Here is a 27,852-nt window from a genome sequence, read left to right on the forward strand (position 1 = left end):
GTGGAAGTCATTTTCCTGGGTTTACTTACTTTGCTCTTTCTGGTGCACACCTTTTGCCCTTGCTACGAATACTCTTTTCTTCCCACATGCTTAGGTACTTGCAGATTCTTTGGCAAATGCTTTAGCATGTTTTGTGAAAATAAGAATAAATGGATCTCTTCATATTTTGATTTCCAACAATGCAATATTCTCTCTTAACCATTTCCACCTATTCTGCTAAGAAGTATCAAGGCAAAGAAGAAAACTCAGATGTTCCTTGTCGGAAACGAAAGGTCTTGCATCTTGTGTCCCAGTGGATTGCTCTCTACAAAGACTGGTTACATGAAGACGAACATTCAAAAATGTTCTTAAAGGTAATGTAAAATTTCAAGATATTCTTTGATGCCAAATGACTGATTTTATTTTCAGTTATGTACTTCAAAAATCTCTTTTGTAGGTGGCAGTCATGCAACTTTTTTGTCATATTCAAGCTGTGACTTAAAGAAAATATTAATTTGTTTTGATTTTTGAGGCCTGATACTCTGTACATAGAAATTTTTTTAATTGAAAATAATTCATTATGAAAAAAATGTAGGCAGCCAGGTTTACATTTGCTAATTTAAGGTTATTTTATATAATTCATGGGAATTTTGATTACAGATGAAATAATTAAGGTAGATAAAACATATCTGAAAACTTGACACTATTCAATATGTTGAGATTTATTCTGAGCTTGAACTAACCAGTCCCATATACACAATATTTGGATAAAACATTATCATTTAAAAACTATATTGACAAGACATACATTATGAAAGGTTTTCAGACTGTGATGTATTTTGAGAATTTTAAGCAATAGTAAGAGTAAGTTGCAAAATGGGTACTAACCTAGATTTACATTTGGAATTAGATAAACTGATATATCTGTCTTTCTTTTCTTTCTTTTTTTTTTTTTAAGTAGGCTCCATGCCCAGCAAGGAGGAGCCCAATATGGGGCTTGAACTCACAGCTCTGAGATCAAGACCTGAGCTGAGATCAAGGGTCGGATGCATAACCGACAGAGCCACCCAGGCGCCCCTAGATAAACTGATAGGTTTTTCTCATCATTAATAGCTGCAATACCTTTTGAACACAGCTGATTCTCTGGAGACAATATGTAGACAGTTGGACTCCCTTGGCCACCAAAACCATATTAACTATGCAGGTTAACACAGAGAAAGGGTAGAATGGAATTTGAGCTGGGAGCAGGTCTATTTCAGAATGGACAAGTGTTCAAACTGATTTTGCCTTTCATGAAGGAATTCACTTTGATTTCAAAAGTCAGGTGTCCTTTAGACATCCAGTTCAAAACTGGTTTAACCACTCTGTGCCTAAACTAATGTTATTTTCTTTTTTTAATTTTTTTTAAGACTTTATTTATTTGAGAGAGAGAGACAACAAAAGCTGGGGGAGCAGCAGAGGTAGAGGTAGAGGTAGAAGAAGCAGGCTCCTGGCTGAATAGGGAGCATGACGTGGGGCTCAATCCCACTGAGCCCAAGGCAGATGCTTAACTGACTGACCCACCCAGGCATCCCAAAAACTAATGTTATTTTTAAAACAGCTGGGTAATAGGATTCATTCGATTTTTTTTTCCTTTCCAAATGACTATGTGGATATTATTTTTTTAATGTAGAATAGGCATGAAAATCTTGAGTAGTTTTCCAGGTGTCTCTAAGTTTCCAGCATTGACTACTTATGGCCCCTGAAAGCTGTGAGAGCCAAACAGTTGAGTGAAGCACTAGGAGGCGGAATCCCACTTAGGATCTCACTGGTACCTGGTTTAACCCCCTGTATGATTCCACATTCCACCTATTCCCTCAGCAGGTTAACCATCGTGTAAATCCTAATCCTTACAAAATAGACCTTTCAGCTGCCATTTTTCTTTCTCCCCCACCCCCCAGACTATATACAGGAATGTACTGGATGATGTATATGAATATCCAATACTTGAAAAAGAGTTGAAAGAATTTCAGAAGATACTTGGAATGCACCGTCGTCAGTGAGTATTTAATTTTCCGTATTACAGTTAATAAAAGAAAGCAGCCAATGTGATAGAATTTGAGTGTCTTACAAATTTCACCTTGGACCCTTTGAATCTGGGATCCCTTGATTCCTTAGCTTTTCTAGTAGTGAATTGTGTATTTTGTTTTTAGATCAAAATGAATGAACACAAAATCAAGCTTATTGGCTATTTTTTTTTATTTTTTCACACTTAATGCCGATTTTTAATTTATGTTTTTATTTATTTTTTTAAATTTTTTATTTTTTTTAATTAACATAATGTATCGTTTCAGGGGTACAGGTCTGTGATTCATCAGTCTTACAAAATTCACAGCACTCACCATAGCACATACCCTCCCCAGTGTCCATCACCCAGCCACCTCATCCCTCCCACCCCCCTCCACTCCAGCAACCCTCAGTTTGTTTTCTGAGATTAAGAGTCTCTTATGGTTTGTCTCCCTCTCTAGTTTCCTCTTGTTTCATTTTTTCCTCTCTTCCCCCATGATCCTCTGCCTTGTTTTTCAAATTCCACTATCAGCGAGATCATATGATAATTGTCTTTCTCTGATTGACTTATTTCACTTAGCCTAATACCCTCTAGTTCCATCCATGTCGTTGTAAACGGCAAGATTTCTTTTTTTTTTTTTTTTGATGGCTGCATAATATTGGCTATTTTTTTTTAACACTGATAGGTAGAAACCAACTGAGCCATAACAACCTGGATACATAAAAACAATTCTTTAATAAGTTATTATTTAATTTTAAAAGTGTAAATATTTAACTTGTCATTTGGGGGGCTCATAGCTATCTCTAATGGAATAGGAAAAAAAAATGGTTTTAGAAGTAGGTTTCAGCAAGTCATGAAGCATTTTTAAAGCTCCATTTTATGGATTCCCTGAGGTTTATTTATCAATTTAGAAAGATTAAAGAAAACCATTTATTCCCTGACTTTTGGCATGTGTAAGTATCCCCAAGGTATCTGTCATCTGTCTTTCAGATTGCCAATACCTGATTTACCACTAACTCTCCTTATTAATTTTGGTGAATGAAAAACATCAGGTCATTTATTCAGTTTTCAGATAGAGCTGCAAAGTTAATCTGAAAGGAAAAACTGTTCTCTGATTTACAGTGCACTTTCTACTTAGTAAACATGAAATGCATGTGTTGTCAAGTGGTGAGAAACTTCTATGAAGATTTCAGCAGTCACAGAGGCACTTCTTGTAGAAAATATTAATTCAGGCCTTTCAGATGACTAATTTGAGACTTAAAGCCTGACCTAATTTTAGTAAAGAGAGATCCTATTGCACATTAAATGTCTACATAAATTAATTTTAGGGCACAAACAAATCATGTATCAGCTTTAGTCCTCAATCATGAAAATCACACTTTTAGAAATTCAGAAATGAGACACAGTTTAGGACAGTGTTAGAAACAAATGTTGGGAATTTGGGTGATGTTCCTTTGTCACGGTCTACACCATAATAAGTTCTCAGCACCTAAGACTAGTATGAAAATGTGAACAAATAATTGAAACAGGAAAGAAAAAGACAACTTTTATATCAAAATAATCGCCCACATGGAGGTTGGTCTCTGCTGTAAGGCAGGCCTGGTTACCCTTGGGAAACTTTAATTCATAGTTTGGTACATTTAAATGCATTCAGTACATTAATGGAACTTCATACATCCCATTAAAAAACTTACATAAAATGGGAAATAAAAGGTTAAAATAAGAAAATTATATAAGATATGACTCTTGCCTCTTCAGTAAAAGATTATGAGATATCTCTAGATTCTAGAAAAAGATTTGAGCTGGGAACCTACAGAACGTCCCCTACTTCCACCACCATGGAAACATTCTGGAAAAGATGTGCCTTAGCTAACTTAACCACCTGAATAACAATAATTTCACCCAAAATCTATCAGTATATGAGAAAACTTAGAGTTTCTGTGGACTGAATAAATCCAGTTCTTCCTTCAGCACTCACTTTCTGTGCATAGAAAGTAAAATATACTTGTTGAGGAGATAGCATCTTTTCTCCCTTACTCAGTCGAAACCCAGAGCCCAATGTCAAGGATGTTATACATAGTGACCTAATGAATACTAGGTTTTATCTTTCTGAAAAGCAGAAACCTCTGCCCAGTACCTGAAAATTAGTCTTCTGTGACAATCACTGCATTATTCTAGGTGTGGGATAAAGACTGACTTCTTGTCCTTTTCCTTTCAGCACTGTAGATGAATATTCACCACAAAGGAAGGTGAGGCAGACCTTTCTTTATCCGAAATGGGGCCATCAAGTTTGGAGAGCTTGCTTTGCCTCAGTTGGCATTTCTTCATAATTAAAATGAATCCTGCCTCAAGCCGACCAGGGGCAGGCAGGGAAGCCTGGGGCTGTGGCTTACACACACTTTGCTGCTTCACTTCACTTTGCTGCTGTAGATCCAGACTGGGTGCTAGCCATGTGCCCTTGACTGGACATTCTGCATATTTTTGGAATCTCAGAGTTTTCCCAGTGTTCCCAGAGTGATCTAAATTTGAATTTGAAACATTGGTGCAAAAAAAGGGGAAAAAAAATGCATGCAAGAATCTTGACGGCAAGGGTGAGGAAGTACCCGACAGAAAGAGAAAGAAGGAGTGTGTTTCCTAGTCACCTTGAAGGGGAAATGCAAAATGAGTTGTCAGGCACGAGTTTCGTAGAAGCTGATCTATCGGGTAGATAATCAGAATGAATAATGTACTTATTTCCCTTAAGCAAGTCATTGTGCTACAGCAGAAATATGCAACCGTCTCAAAGTTGCTTTATCCAAAAGCATGGTTAATGTTGGGGTGTCTCTCTCTAGAGAAGAATCTGTGGGTATTTGCAGTAGCCAGAGTTCAAAATCATGCCAATACTCTCCAGCATGTTGCAGGGAATAATTATAGGAGCTTTTTGCCTGCTTCTGGCTTTGGCCAAGGTCTGTTATGTTGCTCAGAATCTTTACCTCCACATGCATTAATAGAGGCAACTCCCTATTTATTCCTCTAAAATTGGATGGGTGGATTTCATACTTAAAAAAAAAAAGAAAGAAAATTGGCTAGCTCTTTTGGAACATGTTGTAAACAGCTGTGGTTTTCCAAAGGGCAGGAATGCATTCATTCATTGTTCTCTTTCTCGCTTCTCACAGAATAAAGCCCTTTTCCACCAATTCAGTCTTAAGGAGAACTGGCTCCAGCATAGAGGAACTGTGACTGAAACAGAGGAAAGTGAGTATGATTTTAACGAGGGTTTGGGGTAGGTGGAGTAGCGGTTAATCACCCTCATTGTCCAGCATTAACACATCAGCCTGCCTTGGAGAATTTCCAGCCGTCACACCCCTGTGACGAGCATGTTCGCACCCAATACGGTGGTCTTTATTTTCTTGCTTTGAGTGTTGCAATTTTCTTGCTCATACACCAGTGTCTCAGGGACCAAGGACGTTTTTAATTTGGAAGGAAGGAAAGAAGACTTTGAAGAGCCTCTTTACTTTCTTAGGGAGAGGTGCAGAATTGCCGGGTAGGTACCGCCTGTACCTCTTGGCTGCTTTCTCCCTTGATCTGTCAGCCCATTGCCTGGGACTGACTGGAAAGTCCACGAAAGCCAACATGCAGGGCTTTGGTGGGGTCGGTCCCTGAGATGTAGAGGAGACTCTTGGCGAGAATAGTGGAAGGAAGAGAGTGCAGCTGAAATCCCCCGCAAGGCAAGGCTTCTCACAGCAGCAGTGCCGCAGGCCCAGTCCGCCCGCCCACCCTTGGTCAGCACTCCCCACTGCTCCCCGGTGACAGAGCTCGGGACCCACTCTGAGGACAGCTACTCGCTCGGTGCCAGGGGGACACCCTTTAGCCCCCTGAAGGTGCTGCCTTCTGTTCCTACTTTGTAACAGAACAGGAAATGGCTTTCTCCTGTTTGCTTAAAGGTTGAGTCAAGTGCCGAGCCTGGGGAAACACAACAGTGGAAACATTCACGCTCTTGTGACTAGGAGATTTCTCTTTGAGCCCACCTCTCGGTCTGTGCTGAAATTCCAAGTGTGAAGGTTTCATGTCTGCTCAGCTTCTCACATACTTAAGCAACAAAGTGTCACACACGGGCTGCTTCTGCTACATAGTGTTTGTGGAAGCTGGGAAAGAAATGATCTTACCTCCTAATTCCTTAGCTGCTGATCCTCCAGGCTGATTTGTCTTATAGTTTGATCAGATAATTTCCCAAGCTGATTACAAAGAGTATAAGTATTTCAAGACCCCTGGCCTCTTTTTGTTCATCAGTTTATTAAGTAAGCTTTCCTCATATTCAGTGGTTTGTGTACTGGATCTTGTCTTGCTCAAAATTTCATTTTTCTGTGGAAGCAAAAAAGCTTTTTTTGCCTCTCCCGTGTCTGTTGACAACATATAAAGCAACTATTTGTGAGATGCTATTGTTTTAGTGACGTACCAACCCAAGCCAAGATCAAAATATCGTCAATGCCTTCCGGTGGCGTGTTTACTTTGAGGTTCCTACACCTAAACTCATAGTTGTTGGGTTTTTTTTTTGCTTCATTTGCCTTTCTGTGGGAACCATCCTGAGTTTCTTTTTGTGGGGCCATTTAAATTGCATGTAAGGTTTTTTTAGGAACTGCACTCCCCCTTTGTTTTTTATTTTTTGCAATATGGCAGAGAAGAATATCTAATTGTATTATCTTTTTGAAAGAAGCTAGTATTTTATAATTCAAAGTAACTGCTGTAAGAAACAAATAATGTATCAGTTATCTCCACTGCTATTAAACAGTTTCTACTCTCAAGTCATAAAGAAAATTTTTTCAGGACCCCAAGTCACCCTGATAGTGATGATGTCCCAGTAATAATTATTTGCACTGCAGACAATAAAAAAAGGAAACTTAAAGGGCTAGAAATGTGACTTCTATTTGGAAACCACACTCACCCCATCTTGATCAGGGACCTCATTATTAAATGATCAAGACACCCGAATACAGAAAGCATGGCAAACTGACAGATTGTTTAGATAAGCTTATGAGAGCTCTAATAGCAAAATGTAGTGTTCCTGATTGAGCCAACTGTGCCTGTCCAGAAATGGAGTGTTAAATAAAAATTTATGAGTGAGATATCTTAATATAGTGCTTTGGGAAATCTCAGTAGCCCTCAAAGAAGGAACTCAGAGCTATAGTTCTTGTAACCATCCCCCCCACCCCCCGTGCCGTGGCCAGGCCATCTCCACCATGAGGGCATGCTTCCATGACATGGGTCTCTCATTAGTTTGGGAAGCCTAAATCCTTGGCATGCTCATTCACCAGCTTTATAACGTTACGTCTGTATCTCAGGTGTGGGCAGGCACCAATTTCTATATGGATGTCCTCAGGCACCCATGTGCAGACATAAATATGTAAATCGAGTTGTGTAGGTTTTATACTGACGAGAATAGGAAAGTGGATGCCTTTATTTGGAAAAGTCTGTACCTCATGACTGCAGTTCTCTATTGACTAACAATTCTTGTGTTGTGTGCAGTTTTTTGCCACGTGTACGTAACGGAGCACTCCTATGTCAGTGTGAAGGCAAAAGTTTCCAGTACGGCGCATGAGATCCTGAAAGTTGTGGCAGAAAAGATCCAACATGCGGAAGAGGATCTGGCTCTGGTGGCCGTCACCTTCTCTGGGGGTAAACTGTTTTCTGTCCTGGAGTATTAATCTTTCTCTGGATCGCCCTGAAAGAAGGAGAGTCGACATTTTTATAGGGTAAACGTGTGGCTTGTCCCTTCTGGGCCCGCAGCTGGATGACCACAGTAACAATAAGAAGCTGCCTAGCGGAGGCGTTTCCATGACAACAGCCGGATACTGTTGGATCCTGAATTTCCTCCCCAAGAACTGAATAAAGGGCCATGCCAGTGTTTTGAAATATATTATAAAGCTTTTCATATTTTATACTCTAGATAAGCCTTCTATTTTCATATTTAAATTAACTTGGGAAATTGCTAAAGGATGAAATTACTTGAGGAAGGAAAAAGAAAGACAGCCTTGAACTAGTCATATTGCTGGCTGACAGTTTAATACTTAAAAAGACTCCCCGTTGAAGGAAATAAAAACTCCAATAAGCTGAAAGCTCACAGGCAGTGTTCGTTCAGGTGGACGTGGGGAGTGAGGTCTGGTTATAGCTTTTCCTTCTGCTGGGCCTTATTCATCCTCGGAGAATGGTTTATTGTCTGTTTTGAATAAGATCACACAGATTACAAGCTGACACTATTGATCTATGTGACCTGAACAGACCCCTTCGTTTTCACTGGGGCCTGTCAGATCTCAATGTTGCTGGCCTCCTTTTTGGCTTACAATCTTTATTTAATATCTCATTAACCCTGAGAAAAATACAAAGAAAGTGACTTAGCATCAGTAGTTGAAAAATGGGAGTACTATGTGAACTAATCAAGCAGAGATGTGGCAAGAAGGAGGGGGGGAGCCGATACCCGGCGTTCCTGTTTATCCTTTGTTATCATGTTAGGGGAAGGAGGAGAAGATGAGAATTTAACTTGGTGTTAAAGCATTTCTGTGACAGAATCTTCTATTGCTTTGTTACTCAGAAGCAGGTAAATGGTCCTATAAGCTAGCGGATTGCATAAGCAAAGTGTATAGCCCTTCTCCCTGGGCCTAATGAGAGTCTCTCCTCCCTCTCACGGGGCCCTAATTGTGCATCCCATCAAAACATTATCTAGAGAAAAAGAGCAAAAGTGGGAGAAACATCTGGGCTACATGAATTTTAATCAGAGAGTGTTGAATTTTTAATAAAATATTTCAGACATTCCAGATAGATACGCTAAATGCATATCTTAATTTTAAGTGACCAAAAATATTAAATGATTCTAAACAATATTATGCTTCATCAAAACCAACATTTGCCTCTCAAGAAAGTACCATGACAGAAAGTAGTCATCAGGTCCCCATTCTGGAGGAGGAAGGACCCTGAGTGAACTTGGTAGCACGACTGAGACCCCTCTCCCTTGGGGCTGACTCAGACTCAGCCCAGGGCCACACGTGAATCTGGAAAGTAATGATTAGCTCTTTTACTATCCAATATCTATTTGATGGCCATGAAATACCATTTTTACACTCTATTAAATTAGATTCATCAGGGAGGCCAATGTCGTTCTAATGTGTATAGACTCATTGCTAATCTTCTCTAGAAATACCAGCTTATCTCCTGAATTATCCCACAGATTTGGAAATGTGCCATCATTTCCCATCAATTAGTACTTTGGTCTGTTAAGAACCTTTCCGCCCGTAGCTTCATATCTTCCAAACAATAATGCTTTATGAAGAAAAAGGAGAAAAACAGTGTTTAATGTATTCCTTGCTCTATTACCTAATTTTTAGTAAATAATGTTTTAGATACTACTTCAAAATGAAATGACAGTGAGATCTACTCTTATTTTCTTTTTGTCAAAAAAAGTTTGAAAATGTTGCAAATATTGTAGGTTTTGTGGATTTTTCTAAAAGGACTGGGGCTATTATCCTCATGGCTTTCAGTAGGTTTCTAGCTTTATACCCTGAGTAGGTATAATGTATGTAGTAACAGAAACCTACCTGCCTAGTTTTTCAGAGCTTAAAATTCTATGAGCTTTTATCTTTTAGAGTTTAGTGACAAACCTGAAAATAAGAAAAAAAATATTTCCCAGAAAATGGAAAAGTTACTGTCAGAGAGCCATGGCATTTTATTCTGTAGCAAGGGCAGAATGGCTCCCATAAATTCTGATGTAAGGTGAACATAGGCACACACAAGGCTGCAAGAAATTGAAGCTAGAGAAAGAGGGAGGAGAGATGGAAGAACTTCAGAGCCCAGCCATGTGGGATCATTTACCACACACGTCAATGGCCTGACACGGAAGTGCTATTGATCTTTATAATGCTGGGCCATAAAGAATATATTGGATTATCATTTGTGTACTTGGTATTAAGCAGAAATGTTCAAAACAAAATTTGGTCTTTGAACTGATTAAGTTATCTAGAAAAAGATATATGGAATATAGTGTTCCCCAACCATGCTGGGTAACTAAAAGGCTGACTTAGAAGCTGATCATGTTACAGTGCAATAAACTTGAGGATTAGTTTAGTCAATTCCCATCTGTAATTTGTAGTTAAGAGGAGGACATTTTTCTACAAAGAAGGCTATTGTGTTATAAGAGAGCTCCAACGATGGTAGAAAAATGGCTGAGGGACAGGAATAATTTGTAATAAGGGAAAGAGAAGAATATGTGAGAAATACTTGGCTTTTCCAGTAGTCAAGAAATTTAAAATAAATGGAGAATCTATTTTTGGTTTTAGCTAAATAGCAAACTTACCACAAGGAATGAACAGTATTGGTCAGTGTAAGAATTTGAAAGCAATTTGGCAGTTTGTATCAAAAACTTCAAAAAATATTCATTCCCCTTTGACCTAGTAATTCCATTTCTGAGAATCTATTTTTAAAAATCATCTATGAGCAGCCAACGATTTATGCATAAGGATGCTGACTTCAGCAGTATATATTATGGCTGCTGTAATAATAGATCCCATTTATCGAGCCCCTCTTATGTGCCAGACCCCATGCTAGTATTTATATGTATCTTGCCATCTAATTGATAAGACAAAAACATTGGAAACTATTAAATTGGCCAACAATAGAGGAAAGATTACATGATGGTACAATGGACTGTTATGTAACCAATTAAATATGACATACGTAATTAATTTTGACAAGTGGATAAGTGCTTAATAAAATCAGAATATAAAACCATATATGGAATAACTGCAAATGTATATGTATGTACCCATACTAATTATGAATGCATATGTGTAAATAATTGCAATCATATGTATGCGTGGATGTTGTTTATACACATTTACATCAAGATCAGAACAAAAACATACCCAAATGTTACCAACATTACCATCCTATGGTTATCTTAGAGTGATGAGATTATTATTATTTTTTAAAAGATTTTATTTATTTATTTATTTGACAGAGAGCAAGAGTGAGAGAGAGTGAGAGAGAGAGAACACAAGCAGGGGGAGCGAAAGGCAGAGAGAGAAGCAGGCTCCCCACTGAGCAAGGAGCCCGACGTGGGCCTCAATCTCAGGACCCTGGGATCATGACCTGAGCCAAAGGCAGACACTTAATGGACTGAGCCACCCAGGCATCCCCGAGTGATGGGATTATGAGTGATTTTTACTTTCTTTCCTAAACTGTGTTCTAAAAAAAATGACTAAATATTATAAGAAGGAATTGCAAAAGGCTTCCACTTTATGGATATTGAGCAGTGATGTCCATGGTCCCATTGGTGCCATTGAACACAGTTTGCAGAACTGAATTAAATCTGCATTCTATGTACTTTTAAATATTTTTCTTTGGCAATTCTCACTCTTTAGATATACTGTGTATGCCTACTACTGTTCTTGTGTTTCTAATTACTGTTTGTTTGTTTTTTTTTAATAAAGAGAAGCATGAACTTCAGCCAAATGACTTGGCCATCTCCAAATCCCTGGAAGCATCAGGTCGGATATATGTCTACAGAAAAGACCTAGCTGACACTTTGGTAAGGACTTTTAGCCTTTACTTGAAACACAAACAGCAGACTAAAGTCGTATTTTTGTATGTTTTATAATGAATGTTAGAGAAACACATTGAGCTACTTCCTCCTCTGGCCAGTAATATACTTGGCAAACAACACCACCTTTGCAAATCAAAGACAGGTACACCTTGAGGAATCCTAAGCCTTTCCTGAGTCAAATCCTGCTTCCCTCTGGGCCTCTGAAACAAGGGATATGAGAGAAGTAACCCCCCCCCCATTAATCTTAATTCCCTTCCTTCTTTTTTGATGGATATGAGGAGATCAGGCTGAGAAATGTACCCTGTGCAAATTTAGGGGGAAAGAGACTGTATTGTTTGTCAGTCTATTTGGCACACTTTGAGTGTACCATTCCCTGGAAGAAAGGGTCAATTATCAGCCTTCCTCTGTAGGATAGGCTCATAACAATGGTACATGGGATGCCGGTGAGGAGTAAGAGTTGGAAGAAATGTAGAACCCATGCTGTAAGTTATTTTCATTTCAAATGTAAGAACATTTACACCTAAGCAGATGATTTGTCGTTCTTACTTTCCTAAAAACCTCAGCCTTGTGATTGCTTTCTGCATAGTAGGATCAGGCCTCAGACCCATCACCCATAAAGAGCAGGCTCTGCCAGATGGTGATAGTATCATCTAGAGACATGGTCCTAGTCTATTTCACGGAGCCATCACTGACTGGGATGGTTCTTTCTAGGCGACTCCTGTTGAATTTATAATTGAGGAATGTATATACCACATGGGTTAACCCAAACTGCTTATAATAAAAATATTTTATGTAAAATTATCTACAAGTATCAACCTACCAGAATACTAATCATTGTCATTTTTGGCACTTACTACCAGACAGTTAGGTGCTGGGTGGTTTACATACAGTATCTCATTTAATATTCCCAGTAACCCTGTGAAGTTCAGAGAGGCGGAGTCCCTTACTCTAGCTTCCTGCAGCCAAGTAAGGGAAAGTGCTAGGATTCCAGGCCAATATTTGCTTCTGAAGCTCTAACATACCTTTCATTTGTATATGATGAGGGAGCAAAGCAGAGGGAAACTTTTGTCTTACTTGGGCCTTTCTGCTTCAGAGTGTCCTTCAGCAGGTCACAGGTCCTGTGTCTGTGCATGAGGTAATTCCATCAGGGAACCATGATGAACAGGATGCACAGCATCCTTGAGTAAACAGTGAGACTGGCTTAACTTTAACCCTCCCTATGAAGGAGGACGATCTACCCTCTGGCTTCTGTGGAGCTCCTGGATGATGGTGGAAACTCACACTCTTGTCTTCCATGCCCTCCTTTCTCGTATGACCCATAGACTTCTTGGTAGTTCCAGAGCTCTCCTACCACCATCTGGGGCCAGCTTCAGAAGAGTAGAAGGCAGGCCTAAGCAATGTCCTAGTGGAATAAACGGGTGCTCTGAAGTATGTTCCCAGATAAGCCAGTTGCCATCCTGCCCTCAAACGTTTCCAACTCTGCATCCTGCCTGAGGTTCCCCTGTTGGAATCCTAGCTTTCAGTGTTTTATCTCCGAAAGATTTCAGTTGAAATGGAATATTCTAAGGGCAGGATAGATAACATGCGGAACCATTAGCACCCACTCCACTTACATATAGATGAGTTACTCTTCTCAGAAGGTGGGAATTAGAGCCCTGAATGAATGGGTTAGAGAAATAGGAAGTGTTTGTTGGAGAGGGCCGTAGACAGCCTTGGACAACCAGAGGGCAGTACCAGGGCAAAGGGTGCATTTAGGGAGAAAAAGCAGGAGGGATAAAAAGCCAAGTGAAAATATCCTTACATCTCCAAATTAGTATGCAGAGATTTATGTTACTTCCCAGCTCTTGGCTCTCCCTCTGAATGCCTGCAGTGTAGCATGGCATCTATCTGGTTCCAAACTAATCAGGCCATGAGAAACGTGGGCTTTCCCCTACTCAGTATTTGCACACGCATTCTTTCAGTCCACCCTCATTGAGCTCCCCACTGTGTCCCACTCTGGGCTACAGGGACAATTTGTACCTTGACCTGCACTGAAAAGAATCAAGTCTGTGGAGAAGCTCTGGGGAGGCCTTTTGTCTTTTTTTTTTTTTTCCTTCAAATTAGGAAACCTTTTCATAACAATAAAACTTGTAAAATGCAAATAACTTTGCAGTTTTAAAATAGGAATTAATATTCGGAACCTGAAATATTCTCTTCATCCTGGCATGTCATTTATTTTTGCAAAGTCCCATCTTTTTTTCCAAGTCATTAATAATTTTAACATCACTAACTACTCAAATCCAACCCCTCAATGGGAGAATTTTTTTTTTTTTAAATAAACTCTAAGCCCAATGTGGGGCTCAAACTCACAACCCCAATATTATGTGCTTTACTGACTAAGCCAGCCAGATGCCCCTGGAGAATTTGTACTTTAATTAGAAAATATCAAATATTTTTTTTTAAATGCCAAATAATTTTTAACAAATTTAACAGTGACAAAATATTTAAAGTTTTGGTGACATTTAATAATTCCATGCCAGATTTTAAGGAAATGCTATTACCAGACTCATACCTATTTGTGTAGGTAAAGCCACAGATACTTAAAATAATCATCCGCCATGGGGTATAAATGAAGTAACTTACTTTTTATTTCTTGTTTAAATTTTTTTTCACTTTCCACAGGCATTTTAATAAAATTTGTAAATGTGTGTCTGGGATGAGGCTTGTTAAACGTATTTCCTGCAAAAGCCATGTCTGTCTTTATTGAAGTGCACCATGACATTTCTTTTGTTTGTTTTTATACTGACCTGCTGGCACATTAATTCTTACCAGAAGCCAAAGTGATTTCAGGGCTTTCGCTTTCATTACGCTGTCTGCTGGGGCAGTGTTTTATAATCAGATTTGCGGATGCGTGCATGTGCGCGCGGGCTTGTGTGTGTGTGTGTGTGTGTGTGTGTGTCTGGGGGGAGGGGCAGGCTAACTCAGTGAAGTATCATTGATCACATTCTGCCGTTTCCAAGGCTGTTTCCCAAATTGGTTGTAACTCACCAAAGATGAACAGACCAGGGAAAATATTAAGTGCACTCAGACAAGATTACTTTCCTAATCTGGGCTTCTAGTGGCTTTTCTGTGGCCAGCCAGTTCAGCGCCAAACATTTGGGAATTACTGAGGATCCTTCTGCTTCTGTCTGTCGGTTTAGAACCCATTTGCAGAAAATGAGGAATCACAGCAAAGGTCGATAAGGATTTTGGGAATGAACACTTGGGATCTTGCTCTGGAATTAATGAACTTTGATTGGAGTCTCTTCAATTCGATTCACGAGGTAAGTTAAGGAGTGAAAAGATAAAAAATGTGAGTGCTATTTTAACTTTGCATTCTTTTTGAAGAGTATTTGTATGTGACTCAGTTTTAAGAAGATCCATCATCCGGTGATATAGTTATGCTTAGGATGCCACAGCCCAAAAGATTTTTGGGGACTTGAAATACATTGAAAGACTGACCCAAACCTAGGAAAATCAGAATACATGATCATGCTTTATTTGTTCCTAATGTAATCATATGTATAGTATAAAAATGCTGTATTTTTATACGTGTGAATACTTAATATTTGCATGTTTATGAAGCTCTAATGAAACTGAAGAGCCATTTTACATTTGACAACTTTGATATTGATTCTTTTATTTTTTCCATAAAGTTCATGGTAGCAATACAAGAATCATATTTATGCACATACCAGCATACACATAGAGTCATTCTTTCCCTCAAGAACATTCTATACATTTAGACTATGCTGCAAGACTTAAAGTACTTTCTTGAAACTTCGGAGATATATTTCAAATTTTTAAGTTCATCAACCCTCCCTTTGAAGACAGCTTAAACATTTATAAGATAATAGATTAGGGACAAAATACTACTGACAACTAAGGAATAAATGTAGCCAGTGGAAAGGCTCACAGGAATCAGGAGATGAAAAATGAGACAGCTCTGTGCAACCATATGTTGCATTTGCTTTGCCATGTAGGGAAATTTTTCATTACAAAACAGCCTTTCCTTCTGAAGAAACTCATGCCCAACTTGGGGCTTGAGCTTCACTTTCATTTTGGAATGTCTTTTAAATGTCCTCATTAAAAAAATGCCAACGTTATCATCTAAATTTAAGCAAGTAGTGAACTCCTTCAAGCTAAATGATTTGTGTCTTTGGAAATGTTAGTAAGAGTAGGATGTGTCCCTGCTTGTGCTGCTCTCTCAGTGGGAGCATGGGAGAGTGCGTACACCCCTTCATTTAAAAACAAATCGCTTCTGTTGCTCTGCATATGATCAGTCTATATAAATAGTCACTCGTCTTGCTCAATTTTGTAAATTTTGGACCTAGCCCTAATCTCACTCTCTTTCTGTTTATGATTTTACTGTATCTTTTATCCGTGGTTCTCAAAGAGTGGGACAGCATCAGCAGCACCACCTGGGAACTTGTTATAAATGCCGGTTTGGGGCCCCACCACAGACCTACTGAATGAGAAAATGTGGGCGATGGGGCCCAGCGAGCTGTTGTAACAGGCCTCTAGGTGATCCTGATTCACACTAAAATTTGAGAGCCCTTGTCGAAAGAATCTCCCTATACTAGTGACAATCATGTCTACTTGTTTTTGCCGGTATAACAAGTTCAGGAAGTTTGGATTTGATTCAGCCTGTGATTTAAACTTTAGAACTTCTTAGATTTTCATGTAAAACTGTATCATCTGCACATTCTAAAATAAGATTTTCCTGAGGATTCTAGGTGCACATTATTTAATAAGGCATCTCTAAAACCGCATTGTTTCAAATGGAATCTATTGTTCTATTCTCATGACACATTATGAGAGTGGCGAACTGAGGCAGCTCTTAAAAATGGACTGACTTTTGTATCAGCTTGTCTCTGTGCTAAAAATAAATGCTGGTGTGAATCCATCTTCTTGCAGCAAGAGCTGATCTACTTCACCTTCAGCCGACAAGGCAGTGGGGAGCACACCGCAAACCTCAGCCTTCTGCTGCAGAGATGCAATGAAGTCCAGCTCTGGGTGGCCACGGAGATCCTGCTCTGCAGCCAGCTGGGCAAGCGAGTGCAGCTGGTGAAAAAATTCATCAAAATCGCTGCACAGTGAGTTCCTGGCGGTGAAAAGGGCAATTCCTCTTGTCTCCTTGAGAGAGTACACTTTTTCCCCTTGTGATGATAAGAAGGGTTAGAAGGTAAAAGTAGAATACTGAGTTAAGTGACCAAATGATTGAAAAGGTCTGTGCTTGAATATTTATGTCTTTGCATCTGAAGTGCTTATACTTTAAAGTCAATGCCAAAATACTCCAACCCCCTGCTCCGTGCTGCAGGACGGTTAAGCAGCCAGCGCCCACGTGCTCTGTCCCTCAGCTGCACTACAGTGTGGCCAGCGAGCTACAGCAGGCTGGGAAAACCGGGAAGATGACGTGAGAGGGTAGAATCACTGCAAATCAGGTGCACTCTAGGATTCTGTTCTTGGCTGCTTGATGCCCACAGTGTGGACTTTGCACATTCCTCAGCAGGCCCAGCCCAGGCTGGTCCCACCTGAACTCGGAGCCTCCCCCACTGGGTGCACGCCATGCTACAGCCCCTCTGAATGGCTGTCTGTCCCACGCATGCCATCCTCCAGGCCTGGACGTGGCATTGTTGGCTCTGCCGAAATGACCACTTCCACCTTGCAAATTGCTGTCATTCTTTAAGACCGAGGTCAAAGGTTGCTTCCTTCCTGAAGCCATCTCTGACTTTCAGATGCAGGGTGAACTACTCCCTGCCCCCACTCTCCCTCACACACGTGCTTTTTCCCTTTTAACTTTTTTATTATATTTATTAAACTTCTCTGTTTATATAGAATCCCTTCACTTGGCTGTGTTAGCCTCCAGAGGACAGGGACCATTACTAATCAAACATTGACTAATCAAACCTGATATGTCTGATGCAGAACTTGGTAAATAGCAGTGACTCAGTAAAGGTTAGTTGAATGACATTTTACTAACTTGCTGAGAGCATCTCTTAAAATACCAGATTAGTATCCTGAGACTGCTTTTTGGACAGCCTCCCAAAAGAAGTAGGCAGTGTGAATGAGAATCTTTCCCAGTTGCTTCTATTTCCCATTTTATTTCTCCTTTGTCTTCCAAAATAGTTTTTACATCAAACAGTTTTGGAGTATACAGCAGTGTAATATGTTCAGGAACTATGTATTGATCACTCATTACTTGTACAGATCCTTGCAAGGGAACCATGCATTTCCATTGGGAAACCAGACTGACCCTACACCCAATCCATGCCTTTGAGGAGTTTGCAACCTGCTGAAGGGGTACTTTGATAACTCAGATGGCTAATGTGCAAATTAGAACAGGGGGTGCCTTATTCTGAGATCAGATTCTGCTGGGGCTTTGGAGGGGGGAAGCTCGTATGCCAACGATGTGGAAAAGGAGGATTCGCAAACAAGTAGCATTCAAGGCTGTGTTTGAATTCTGGGGGGAACTGGACAGATAAGAATTCCGAAGTGCTTACTCTCCATGGAGGTGAAACTCACTGGAGGAGGGAGGCAGAGAGGTTCAGTGGAGGCAGACAGCATATGGTCAGGGAAAGGAGCCTCATCCACTTTCACCAGAATGGAGTGTTATTTATACAGAAATTGTGGGAGATTAATCTGCAAAGGAAGATAAAACCAAATTGTGAAGGATGTTGAATTTCAGATCGAAGAGTTTGGGTTGAATTGAGAAGACAGGGATTCATTGCAATTTTTGTGCAGGAGACTGACACGATCAGAGCTGTCCCTCAGGAAGGTTGATCTGAAGGTAGCACATACACTGAACTATAGGCAAAGAGACCCCCCAGAAGTAGGGTATCTTGTTTACCTAGCAAGAGATAATAGAAGTACCCAACCTGGTGTTTGGTGTGACTGGGAATGGAAGGAGAGAGATACAACAGATATTCCTAAATCTTGGACAGTTTTTATGGTGAATATTCCTTTTTTTTTATTTGGCCAGTGCATTCCAAATGGCCTGTGAAATTCATAAAGGTGAGGCTCTTTTGGATCAAAAGCTTTCTTATAACTGCCAGTTATTTGGAGAAATGGGACATTAATGTCCCAAGGAGTAAAATGACACCACACAGCTTAGTTCCAGTATAAGATTATATCTATCCTCAGGGAAATGAAATATATTCACATCTTCTCCATATGGCCCCATGCTCTTGAATTATTTACTGTACTGGTCTCTCCATCCCTAGCCCATGGAATAGAATGCCAACAGAAACATAAAGTTAAATTCCTCATAATCACACTAGTAGGAATAACCAAGGGAAAACAGTAATTTCCATGATCATGAAGTGTCTCCCCTGCCTAAGGCATCTATTTGCATATTCATGTTTTCCTTCCTTCTCGCCCTCCCCATCCCCCACCTCTGTGGGCTGAGTGGAGTTTATACCCTCACACAGACAAAGGAATGTTTGCTAAACTGGAATGTTTCAGTGTCAGTTTGTTCTTATCCTGGAATGAACGAACCTTGGTAACAAAGGATTCCAGACCAGATTGGTATCCAATATTTGTACTGTATCAATTTGTCTTCTAGAGAAAGCATTTTTTTCTTTCTATAGGTTCAGACGTTAGTTATATGTGCTTTTTTTTTTTTTTTATTGTAAGTATAACTACAAAAGAGATCTGAGCCAGGAAAATTGTTGATGGGAGCTAAAAGATAAAAAGATGAGAATTCTGTCTGAGATTCCAGACAGATAAATGATGCCAAATAAAAAGAGGAGTAATAAACCTTTTTATAATGAATAATAATAAAACCATTTCCCCAAAAAGTCTTGTTTTCAACTCCAGCAAATGCTCTCCGAAAGGCTTGCTGTATCCTGGGTATTTGGGTGACGGGCAGAATATAAAAATGAAATGGATATACCCTCTAGCTGTGAGGAACCTAAAGTCTAGTGAGGAATCACAGGACCGTGGGCTTCCATCATGTAGTAAGTGGGAGGACCTGGGAGTCAGAGAGAGCCTCTCACAGAGGTGCCTGTGGCCCAGGGGCGGGACAGTTCTCCCAACCACAGGAACCTCTCCGCAGAGGAACCTCAAATCAGCACACCAAGCCATGGAGCTGCCTCACGTCTGTTCTGGCTGGTGTGAACTTTCCAGGGGGGTGATGAGACAGAAAGGGAAGCAGAGGCCAAGTATGGATGCCTTTGATCACCGATAATTTACAAAAACAGGTGGATTTCTAAATCATTGACCCAGAGGCATCTTTATGTGTTCATTCATGGAATATACCAGCAGCGTCCACCCAGGAGAAAGTTGGTAGAAACCAGATGAAGGGGCCAGTTAGACTGAGTTTCGGGTCCTCTCGCCAACCCCAGAGCTGCAGGCAGGGCCAGACACCGGGCAAGGAAGACTCTGAGAGGCACAGCCCATGCCCATGGAGGCTCCGCAGTGAGGGGCCTGCAGGACAGTATCTACCCCAGATACTTCGGACCCTAGGTATGGAGGCAGCAGTGTCTTTCCACATTCCACTATTATGGGGACAGAACTTCCCACATGCTCCCTGGTGGGACCTTGTCTGCCCTGGAGCCCAGGCCCAGCTGTACTTGGGCAGTATGCAGCCCCCGACTGACCCTGGGAGCAGCCCCCTTAGGGAGGACCTGCCAGGCACAGCCAGCTCTGTGTGTTACTCCGGAAGCAGCCCCATCCATTCTCCCGGCTCTGAACTAGATACTTTCATATGCAGCCTATGCTGCCGGAAAGCTGTACCGTTTTGGGGGACAGTTTTTAGTATGTGTCGAGAACCTTTAACGTCGAGATAGCTTTTGACCAATCATGTTATGAATGACTGAATGTCTCACTTAATTAAAGGAAGTATAAATCCAGTTAAAAAGTTTTATGCACAAAGATACTCATTGTAGCATTCTGTATTGAATTGAATTGAGAATAACCTAAATGTTAACAATAGGTGAATAAGTAAACAAATCATGAAATGTTTTTGATGAAGTTATATAGACATTCATGATGATAGTGAAGAATTAATAATACACGCTATAACACAGTGTAATTGAAAAAGCAGGACTTGGAGTTACACATACACTGTCCCCAAGTTCCATATGAGCCCCTGGTGGAGATGCGGTGGAAAAGAGGGGGCTCTGGGACAAGCTGGTACTTTTTATGCCCCGACTTACTGTTGAGCACTTTCGTATTTCTTCATATTTATCAAGTTAGAGTAATTCCTTAATTTTAAAAACTTTGCTTGGAGAAGTGGTTTTTTAAAATGCCCCAGATGAAGGAGTGTCTGGAACCCACAGGCTGTCCTGGCTGACCTGGGAGACCAAGCCTCCTCCGCAGGCTTTGAAAATGAGTGGAATTTTGACCAATTAGGTTGAAGGGCATGATTGACGTTATGCAGAACAGATAAGCTTACAGAGTGAATGGAGCTCAATGTGATTTTATTTTGCACTTTATCTCCGCCTTTTTTTCTCTAAATGAGAAACATGGGACAGTATCCCCACAATACATGCCATATTTTACATAGATACATAATACAGTAGCTATATGGTGGATGGCAAAGAAAATGCACCTGAATGTCATGGCAGGGGGAGCTTGGGCTGGTGAGGGGTGAGGTGAGAGGGGCTTGTCTGTCAAAACATAACGACAGCATCCTGAGTACAGAGATGGGACAAGAGAGCTGTTACAATGAGAGTATGCTACATATAAAGAAACGTGAATTCAAGAGTTTTCAGTTGAAATCATAAATGTATCATCCAAAATAGATTTTTTTAAAGGAGGAATCTTTTGAAGTGTCCAGAGGGTGTCTGGAGCACAGATCTTTTCCTAGAGGTAAGAATGAGCTGGAGTGTTTGGTATCTGTCACCTGTGTGAGGAACGGTGGAGGGGACACCCTCCCCCCCCACACACACACAGGGGCACTCAGTGTGTGTTGGTCTTGGAGCAGAGTTTCATCGCTGCCCTGGACTTTGAACTCTGTGGCCTGGGAGAGTCTTTTCAGCTTTATCTTTTGTGGTCATCTGGCAAAAGGATGTTGCTCCAAGTACCTTGTGCTTTCTTTATTCCGTAGCTGCAAAGCCCAGAGAAACCTGAATTCTTTCTTTGCTATTGTGATGGGTCTCAACACTGCTTCTGTCAGCCGGCTGTCACAGACCTGGGAGGTGAGCCTTGGGGGTCCATGTGGAAAGGGGAGAGGGTGTTAGAGATAAATAAAACTGAACGGAAAATGTTCCAGTGAAAGGCCTTTCTTTAAAATAAATTGATTTAGATGGTTTAAATAAGTACTACTAGGGAAAAAAAAAGTTAAAAATGAATGTGTCAGGTTGGACTATTTTGATCAAATGGTCTTCAAAATGGTTCTATTATTTATATAAAATACATGAAATATATTATATGTATTTTCATATACATAACATATATATATATGAAGGAGATAAAAATTGTAAAATGCTCCACAGGTAGAATTTTTTTTCTGCTCTGCTGCCATGATTGTGTGGTTCCAGCCCCATGTTGGTCCTTTCAAAAGTGGTAACATGTCGGGAAGCAGATTTGCTGAGATGCTAGTGAATGTAAGCTTCCAGGCCTCTCTCTTGCAGGGCCCCCCCCCCCCCCCCGGCAGTGTGTTCACGTGGATGATGTATACCTTTGTAAAATTTGCAGAAGTAAAGTAATTTTGTATTCTTTTTTTCAACGAGGGCCCACAAAGTGTTAAGTTTCAGGTCTCCCAAGTTTGGGTTCTCTCTGTGTCCCTGTTGCATGATGGGGTCTACCTGAGTTCTCAGATGGAGAGGCCCACTCAAGTTAACCCAAGCTCTGGGACATGGACTCTAAGGGCATATGTGGGAAGAGCTGAAACCGGGGCATCCCTGAGTGTGGCCAGACACAGATAGAGGGCTCTGGCCTCCCCCCTGGCCCCATCACCTTCTTTCTTTGGGCTTTTGTTTGTTTCTCTCTGTTCCCTGTTGACTGGCTACTTTGTTGCATGTACCATTTCTCTCCCTCCGCCTTTCTCTTTCACCATCAAGGCTGCTCCCTGATGGCCCTGACCTGCATGTGGCTCATGCGCTCTCCTTAGCTTCTCTCCAGTCCCCTCAGCTTCAGCTCCTGTCACTACTCGTTCTGTATATGGTTCCCAGTTCTCACTCCTGCAAGATAGGCCAACTATTTTTTTTCTTACATGAGATGTCAGCACAGGGCTCTGAGCATCTTAGGGATTCACTTTCTTTGCATCAGGGGCCATTCTCCATTGGAATGCGTGGTGGTGACCTGAGGTCAGGGTCAGTGCTCCTTAGAGGAGTGCAAAAGAAAAGAAAGGAAAGGCTTGCCTGCCCTGGTTAAGCAAACAAGACCTGCGCGTGCATCATAAGATGAAAGGAGGTGGACAACCATTGCCACAATCCATCAGAGCAGGGGGGAAACCAATGGCCAGCAAGGGTCAGAGGAGAGTGGAATTTGAATTAAACCTGGAAAGAAGGCTTGAGGTGCAGAAATTGAGAGGAGAAAGAATTCAATTCAACTCAAACAGCATGCATTTCATGGGCATGTGGACGGCCTACTATGTGCAGGGCTCTGCATCCATGCCATGGCTGATCCATGATGGGCCGGACCAATTAGAACAGAGTGTGTGGTAATGGAGGAGGTCCAGAACCAATTCCCATTGGACCCCAGGAGGGCAAGTGGAGACTCACCCCAAACCACCCAGCTGGAAAGGGGCAGCATGGGAATTCAAATTCAGATTGACTGACTACTAGGGAAGGCCTGAGTTTCTACCCTCTGTGACTTCCCATGCCACCTGCTGGTGTAGGGGATCTTTGCAGTTCAGCGATCCTACCCGTTGGTGTGCAGGCTTCGTCAGTTAGGGTTTTTATGGCCTTTCACCATTTAACCCTCTGCTGTGAAATGCAGTTATATCATTTAAGCAGAAAAAATGCCAGCCAGTATTACTATTTCCCATTCAGCAAGACTCTGTGAGAAGTCAAGAGCATTCGCCAAAAGTGGGATATGGAACTGAAATCCCAGTTTGTATTGAAAAATCACCAGTGTGTGGAATGTCTAACCAGCTAGATCCCTGAGTCATGTGGCCGTTACTTATTTTAAACTATTTTTAGCAACACTCCAAGGGAATGTCACATTAAGGAATGATGAGGATTGCATAGTGAGAAGCAATCAGGGTAGAATCAAATGATAGAGGTGTTTGTGGTCAGAAACGTGATACATGGAAGCTCAGCTTAATAAACTTTCCCCGTTGGTGCCTCTGAAAGTAACAGACTTCTTTGACCTTTTCTTCTTTGTATTTTGTTTGTTTGATTTTAGAAAATCCCTGGGAAGTTTAAGAAACTTTTCTCTGAACTTGAAAGTTTAACAGTAAGTAGTGAGCCAAACGGGACTTACTCTTCAAATCAATTGATAGCGCCGAATTTCTTTCTAGATTGCAGTGGCTAGGACCCACACTTCACCCTGTCTGACTAGACTAGACCACTAGTCTCGATCACTTAGTACAGTAGACTAGATCACTTGTACATTAAACTATAGCTTTCCTTCTTATGAAGAAGTTGGCAGTTAATGCTTCTTCCTCTCCATGGAGAAAGGTAGTGAGAATGGTCCTTTTGACATGATTTCCAGAATGCAGATTTTTAAGTATATAGTCCATTTCAAATGTCTACAAAATTAATTGGTATAAATGGAATGTGCAGTCAATATCTTATGCATGATTCTTTTCTCCTTTTTCTCCTTTCTACCATTTCTTAGGTTTAGATTTTTTAAAATGTCTAGGTGCTTGTCAGAACACAATAAAACAGTGTTCTCTTATTTTCTATGTATTGTCCGTGCTTTATGAGGGAGGTTTTTCTTTGCAGTGTACCTACAAAAGACTTTGGGGTTAACTCGTGATAGAAATTATGCAGAGGAAACTGTACTTAAAGAACCTATTTGAGGAAAATAATAGGGCAATCAAAAGGTGCCTCCCTTTTGCAGTCATTTCCCATTATTGTAAACTAATAAGTTGACTTTTATTCATTGCCTACATTTCCTGCCCTAATTTAGTGAGTTTATTCTCCTAGGAGACCTTTATCTACTTTGTTCTGAGAAAGAACCTCTCGATATCTACATCATATTCAAATTGTATAGCAAAAGTGGATTTAGAATTGTTTCTATAGCACATTGATTTTTCTTTCTCTTTATAATCCGCTTGGTTTGGCAGGATCCTTCCTTGAATCACAAAGCCTACAGAGATGCATTCAAAAAGATGAAACCACCCAAAATCCCATTCATGCCCCTGTTGCTTAAAGGTAACAATTTTCTGTCTTTTATGCTGTCCAGTTGCATCTGCAGAAATGTATCACTGTAACTGTACAGGGCTAAAAAAAAAAGAGAGAGAGACTTGGTATATTTCCTTAGAGTAATTTTGACATTCAAACCTAACCACATTTGCTCGCTGTCGGTTTTCACATGCTCCGTTATATCTTAGGTAGCTGAAATACTTAATTGTATTTGAGAGATACCAAAGCATTTTCACCTGACTCCCAGAACTTGGCACTGGAAACTTGTGTTTTGGGTTTGCTCTGCTTCTAAGTGCAGTCTTATTTTCTTGGAGTCGACCCTCCACTTAATTCAACTAAGAAGAGGGCTGAGAAAAAGAACCCAAACAGAGATCATGCTCTGCATTTGCAGCTTATATTTCCAAGAGCTAATTTGCCAGGCTGCTGGTGTGTGAGAGAGACATACCTATGGTCAACCCCAGCAATATAGTTTATGAAAATTACTGGTGGAGAATGTACTGTCTTTCCAGGAGTGGCATCCGTTTGGGAAAGTATGTAACGGCTGCAAGCTGGTCCACTGACTTCTCTTCTGTAGAGCACCAAATAATTTATCCCGAAACATGTTAGTTAAATTTGCTAATGAGATCTCAGTGGTCTCTTTCAAACCAAGGGAGTTCATTATAAGGAAGTTCTTTTGAATCTGGCCTGTGCTAACATTCAGTATATAGCCTACCTATGTGCTTTCCAGGAAAAAGGGATTTGGTCATTTTTCTTGGCCATATTTTGATTCTTTCCAAGGGATTTTATGGGAAGACTTTTTTATATAGCCTCCGTCCTTCAGAGGCTTGTAATTTCTGCTGGGTCTGGCCCCAATAACTGGACTCATAAATGTGATTCTGGAAATGAGCTGCCCGGGAACTAGTTTGCTGGATGGCAGGGCCATTCTCCTCCCAGCCCACCCCGCCCCCATCGCTACCCCCACTGGCAATGATGCTGATATTCCCTCCTTGGCTTCTCCCTAGAACAACCTGAGCTTGCAGAATTACTGAGTTGCTGTGATCCCGGCAGCCTCTCATCCATTCTGCATCAAGTATAAAGCAAGAATCTTCCTGAAACAATACTCTATTAAACACCACTGAGGCATGCAGATGCTTCATGCAAGCTGAAAAGATTCTGCTAAATGTAAATGGATGGGATAGGGAGAGATTGTAATGCCAAAATAACAATTTAAAAGTTTATTCAGGCTTCTGATTTTTATTTGCAAAATAAAACAACATCCTCAACTGGAGAGTGGGGGTGGCAGGTGGGAAGTAACACTTAGAATCTTTTAGACACAAATAGGAAACATAGGAAATGAAGACAGATCTGGGAAAGGAATTGATTTTAAGCAGAAAAAATTTTGAAAGAAAACTTTTAAGGTAATGAGAAATTAGTTGACAATGTCCCTTTAGCTTAATTAGATATGAGCAGTGCTTTTTGCTGTACATTTGTGATTTTCCCCAAAAAATATTTAATGCAGTCAAGTGTCTCACACGTCTTAGCTTGGATGCAATTTTCTGCTTTACTGAGTTTATCTAGACCTCTTTGTTGGCAGCAAAACAAATTTCCTTTTTTTCTACTGAAAATACATTCACTCTAGTAAATTAAACATTATTTCTTTTTTCGTTAGAAGCTTTCTTGAGTTTAAATAAGCACTTAGTTTTCCTTTTTAAATATTTTGTCATTATAAAAATAAACACCATTACCACTTTATATTGTATTTAAAATTATTGTTTTTGTGTGAAATAATCTCCAAAGAAATATCGGGTGAAAATTTAAAATATGTATGTATCATGCCTGAAACAAAACATTTTGGAAAAAATAAACAGCATTAATTTTGGGGTTTTTTAATTGCAAATTTTTTTTAAAGTTGCGATAAACTACTTTAGAACAACGAAACTTTTAGTGAAAATTCGCCCCTCTCCCCCTTCCTTGTGCCTCCCACTTTGGGTTACTGTTAGTTAGAGAAAAAGGACCAAATTGAACTCTTTGGGTGTTAAGAAGGATTAGGCCTCCCATGTTTCATTTTTGTGAGCCGGTCAGTTCTCAGTAAGCATAAGTAAGATTATCAAGTGAGTTCTTAACCTGAGGATCCTTCCAGCATCAGTTTTCCTGTTTCCCAGTTGAATTCTTGCCTTTTGATTTTGTTTCCCCCCTACTGTGGTATGGAATCCGTTCAGAAAGCGGATGAATGGAAAACCCTAAATAAGTGTAGGGAAAAGGATCCAGCTGAGCTAAAGTCAGAAGCAGCCGAACAGTCTGTACCATGCAGTGTTTTTGAAGATGGTAGTCCTTCCCAACAAAGTGAATATCAACAGGTGTGTGAAGATGAACCGAGGTCCTCCGGTGGGTTGTGTGTGTATCTCAGAGCCAAGATGACTCCCGCAGATTTGCAGGGGCATTTAAATAAAAGGAATATTAGGGTGCTTGTATATTTCTTCCTCCTCTTTTACTTGCCATCTCCAAATGGAGTCGTTTCATCCAGTGGTTCTATTATATGAAGTGTTTGGAGAATGTTCAGGTGTCTCCAGATGAACAGTGCTCATTTCACACACTCAGCCTGGTGGGTACCCTGAACTGCTTCATAGCCCAGGGCTTAAGTTCTGAGATCCCGGGTTTCTCCCTCTCTTTCTTTCTTTGTCTCTTTTTTCTTTTCTTTTCTTTTCTTTTCTTTTCTTTTCTTTTCTTTTCTCTTCTCTTCTCTTCTCTTCTCTTCTCTTTTCTTTTCTTTCTCCCCCCCCACCCCCTCCCTCCCTTCCTTCCTTCCATTTATTGGTTTATCTCTCTCACACCTTCCTCTTCACACACCTGCCATTCACCTGCATCAAAGCCTTCAGCCCCTTGAGCCCCCTTTTGGGTGGCAGCCCCTTCCAGCCTCTCTCCTTCCCACCTGGCCGTAAGCACCTTCCCTGCTCTATTCTCATGCCAGCATCAGCTGACCTCAAAGCCCCTGAGGGTTGGGG

General features: G+C 40.6%; 1 protein-coding gene across 3 annotated transcripts in view; it reads left to right on the plus strand.

Moving 5' to 3' along the window:
- The window catches only part of RAPGEF5 (Rap guanine nucleotide exchange factor 5), a 230,985-nt gene that overhangs the window by 187,380 nt on the left and 15,753 nt on the right, over window positions 1-27,852 (plus strand). For all 3 annotated transcript variants that reach the window (XM_064575177.1, XM_064575178.1, XM_064575179.1), the window contains 11 exons: window positions 209-353; window positions 1,920-2,017; window positions 4,245-4,275; window positions 5,182-5,260; window positions 7,529-7,678; window positions 11,482-11,579; window positions 14,774-14,896; window positions 16,530-16,708; window positions 21,664-21,754; window positions 23,907-23,957; window positions 24,793-24,880. In XM_064575177.1, coding sequence (XP_064431247.1) covers window positions 209-353; window positions 1,920-2,017; window positions 4,245-4,275; window positions 5,182-5,260; window positions 7,529-7,678; window positions 11,482-11,579; window positions 14,774-14,896; window positions 16,530-16,708; window positions 21,664-21,754; window positions 23,907-23,957; window positions 24,793-24,880 — 1,133 coding nt within the window. The remainder of the gene's footprint in view (window positions 1-208; window positions 354-1,919; window positions 2,018-4,244; window positions 4,276-5,181; window positions 5,261-7,528; window positions 7,679-11,481; window positions 11,580-14,773; window positions 14,897-16,529; window positions 16,709-21,663; window positions 21,755-23,906; window positions 23,958-24,792; window positions 24,881-27,852) is intronic.

This window comes from Mirounga angustirostris, unplaced genomic scaffold (assembly GCF_029215605.1).
Source record: "Mirounga angustirostris isolate CCGP_5_RB_7025 unplaced genomic scaffold, mMirAng1.0.hap1 SCAF_12, whole genome shotgun sequence".
Lineage (NCBI taxonomy): Eukaryota > Metazoa > Chordata > Mammalia > Carnivora > Phocidae > Mirounga > Mirounga angustirostris.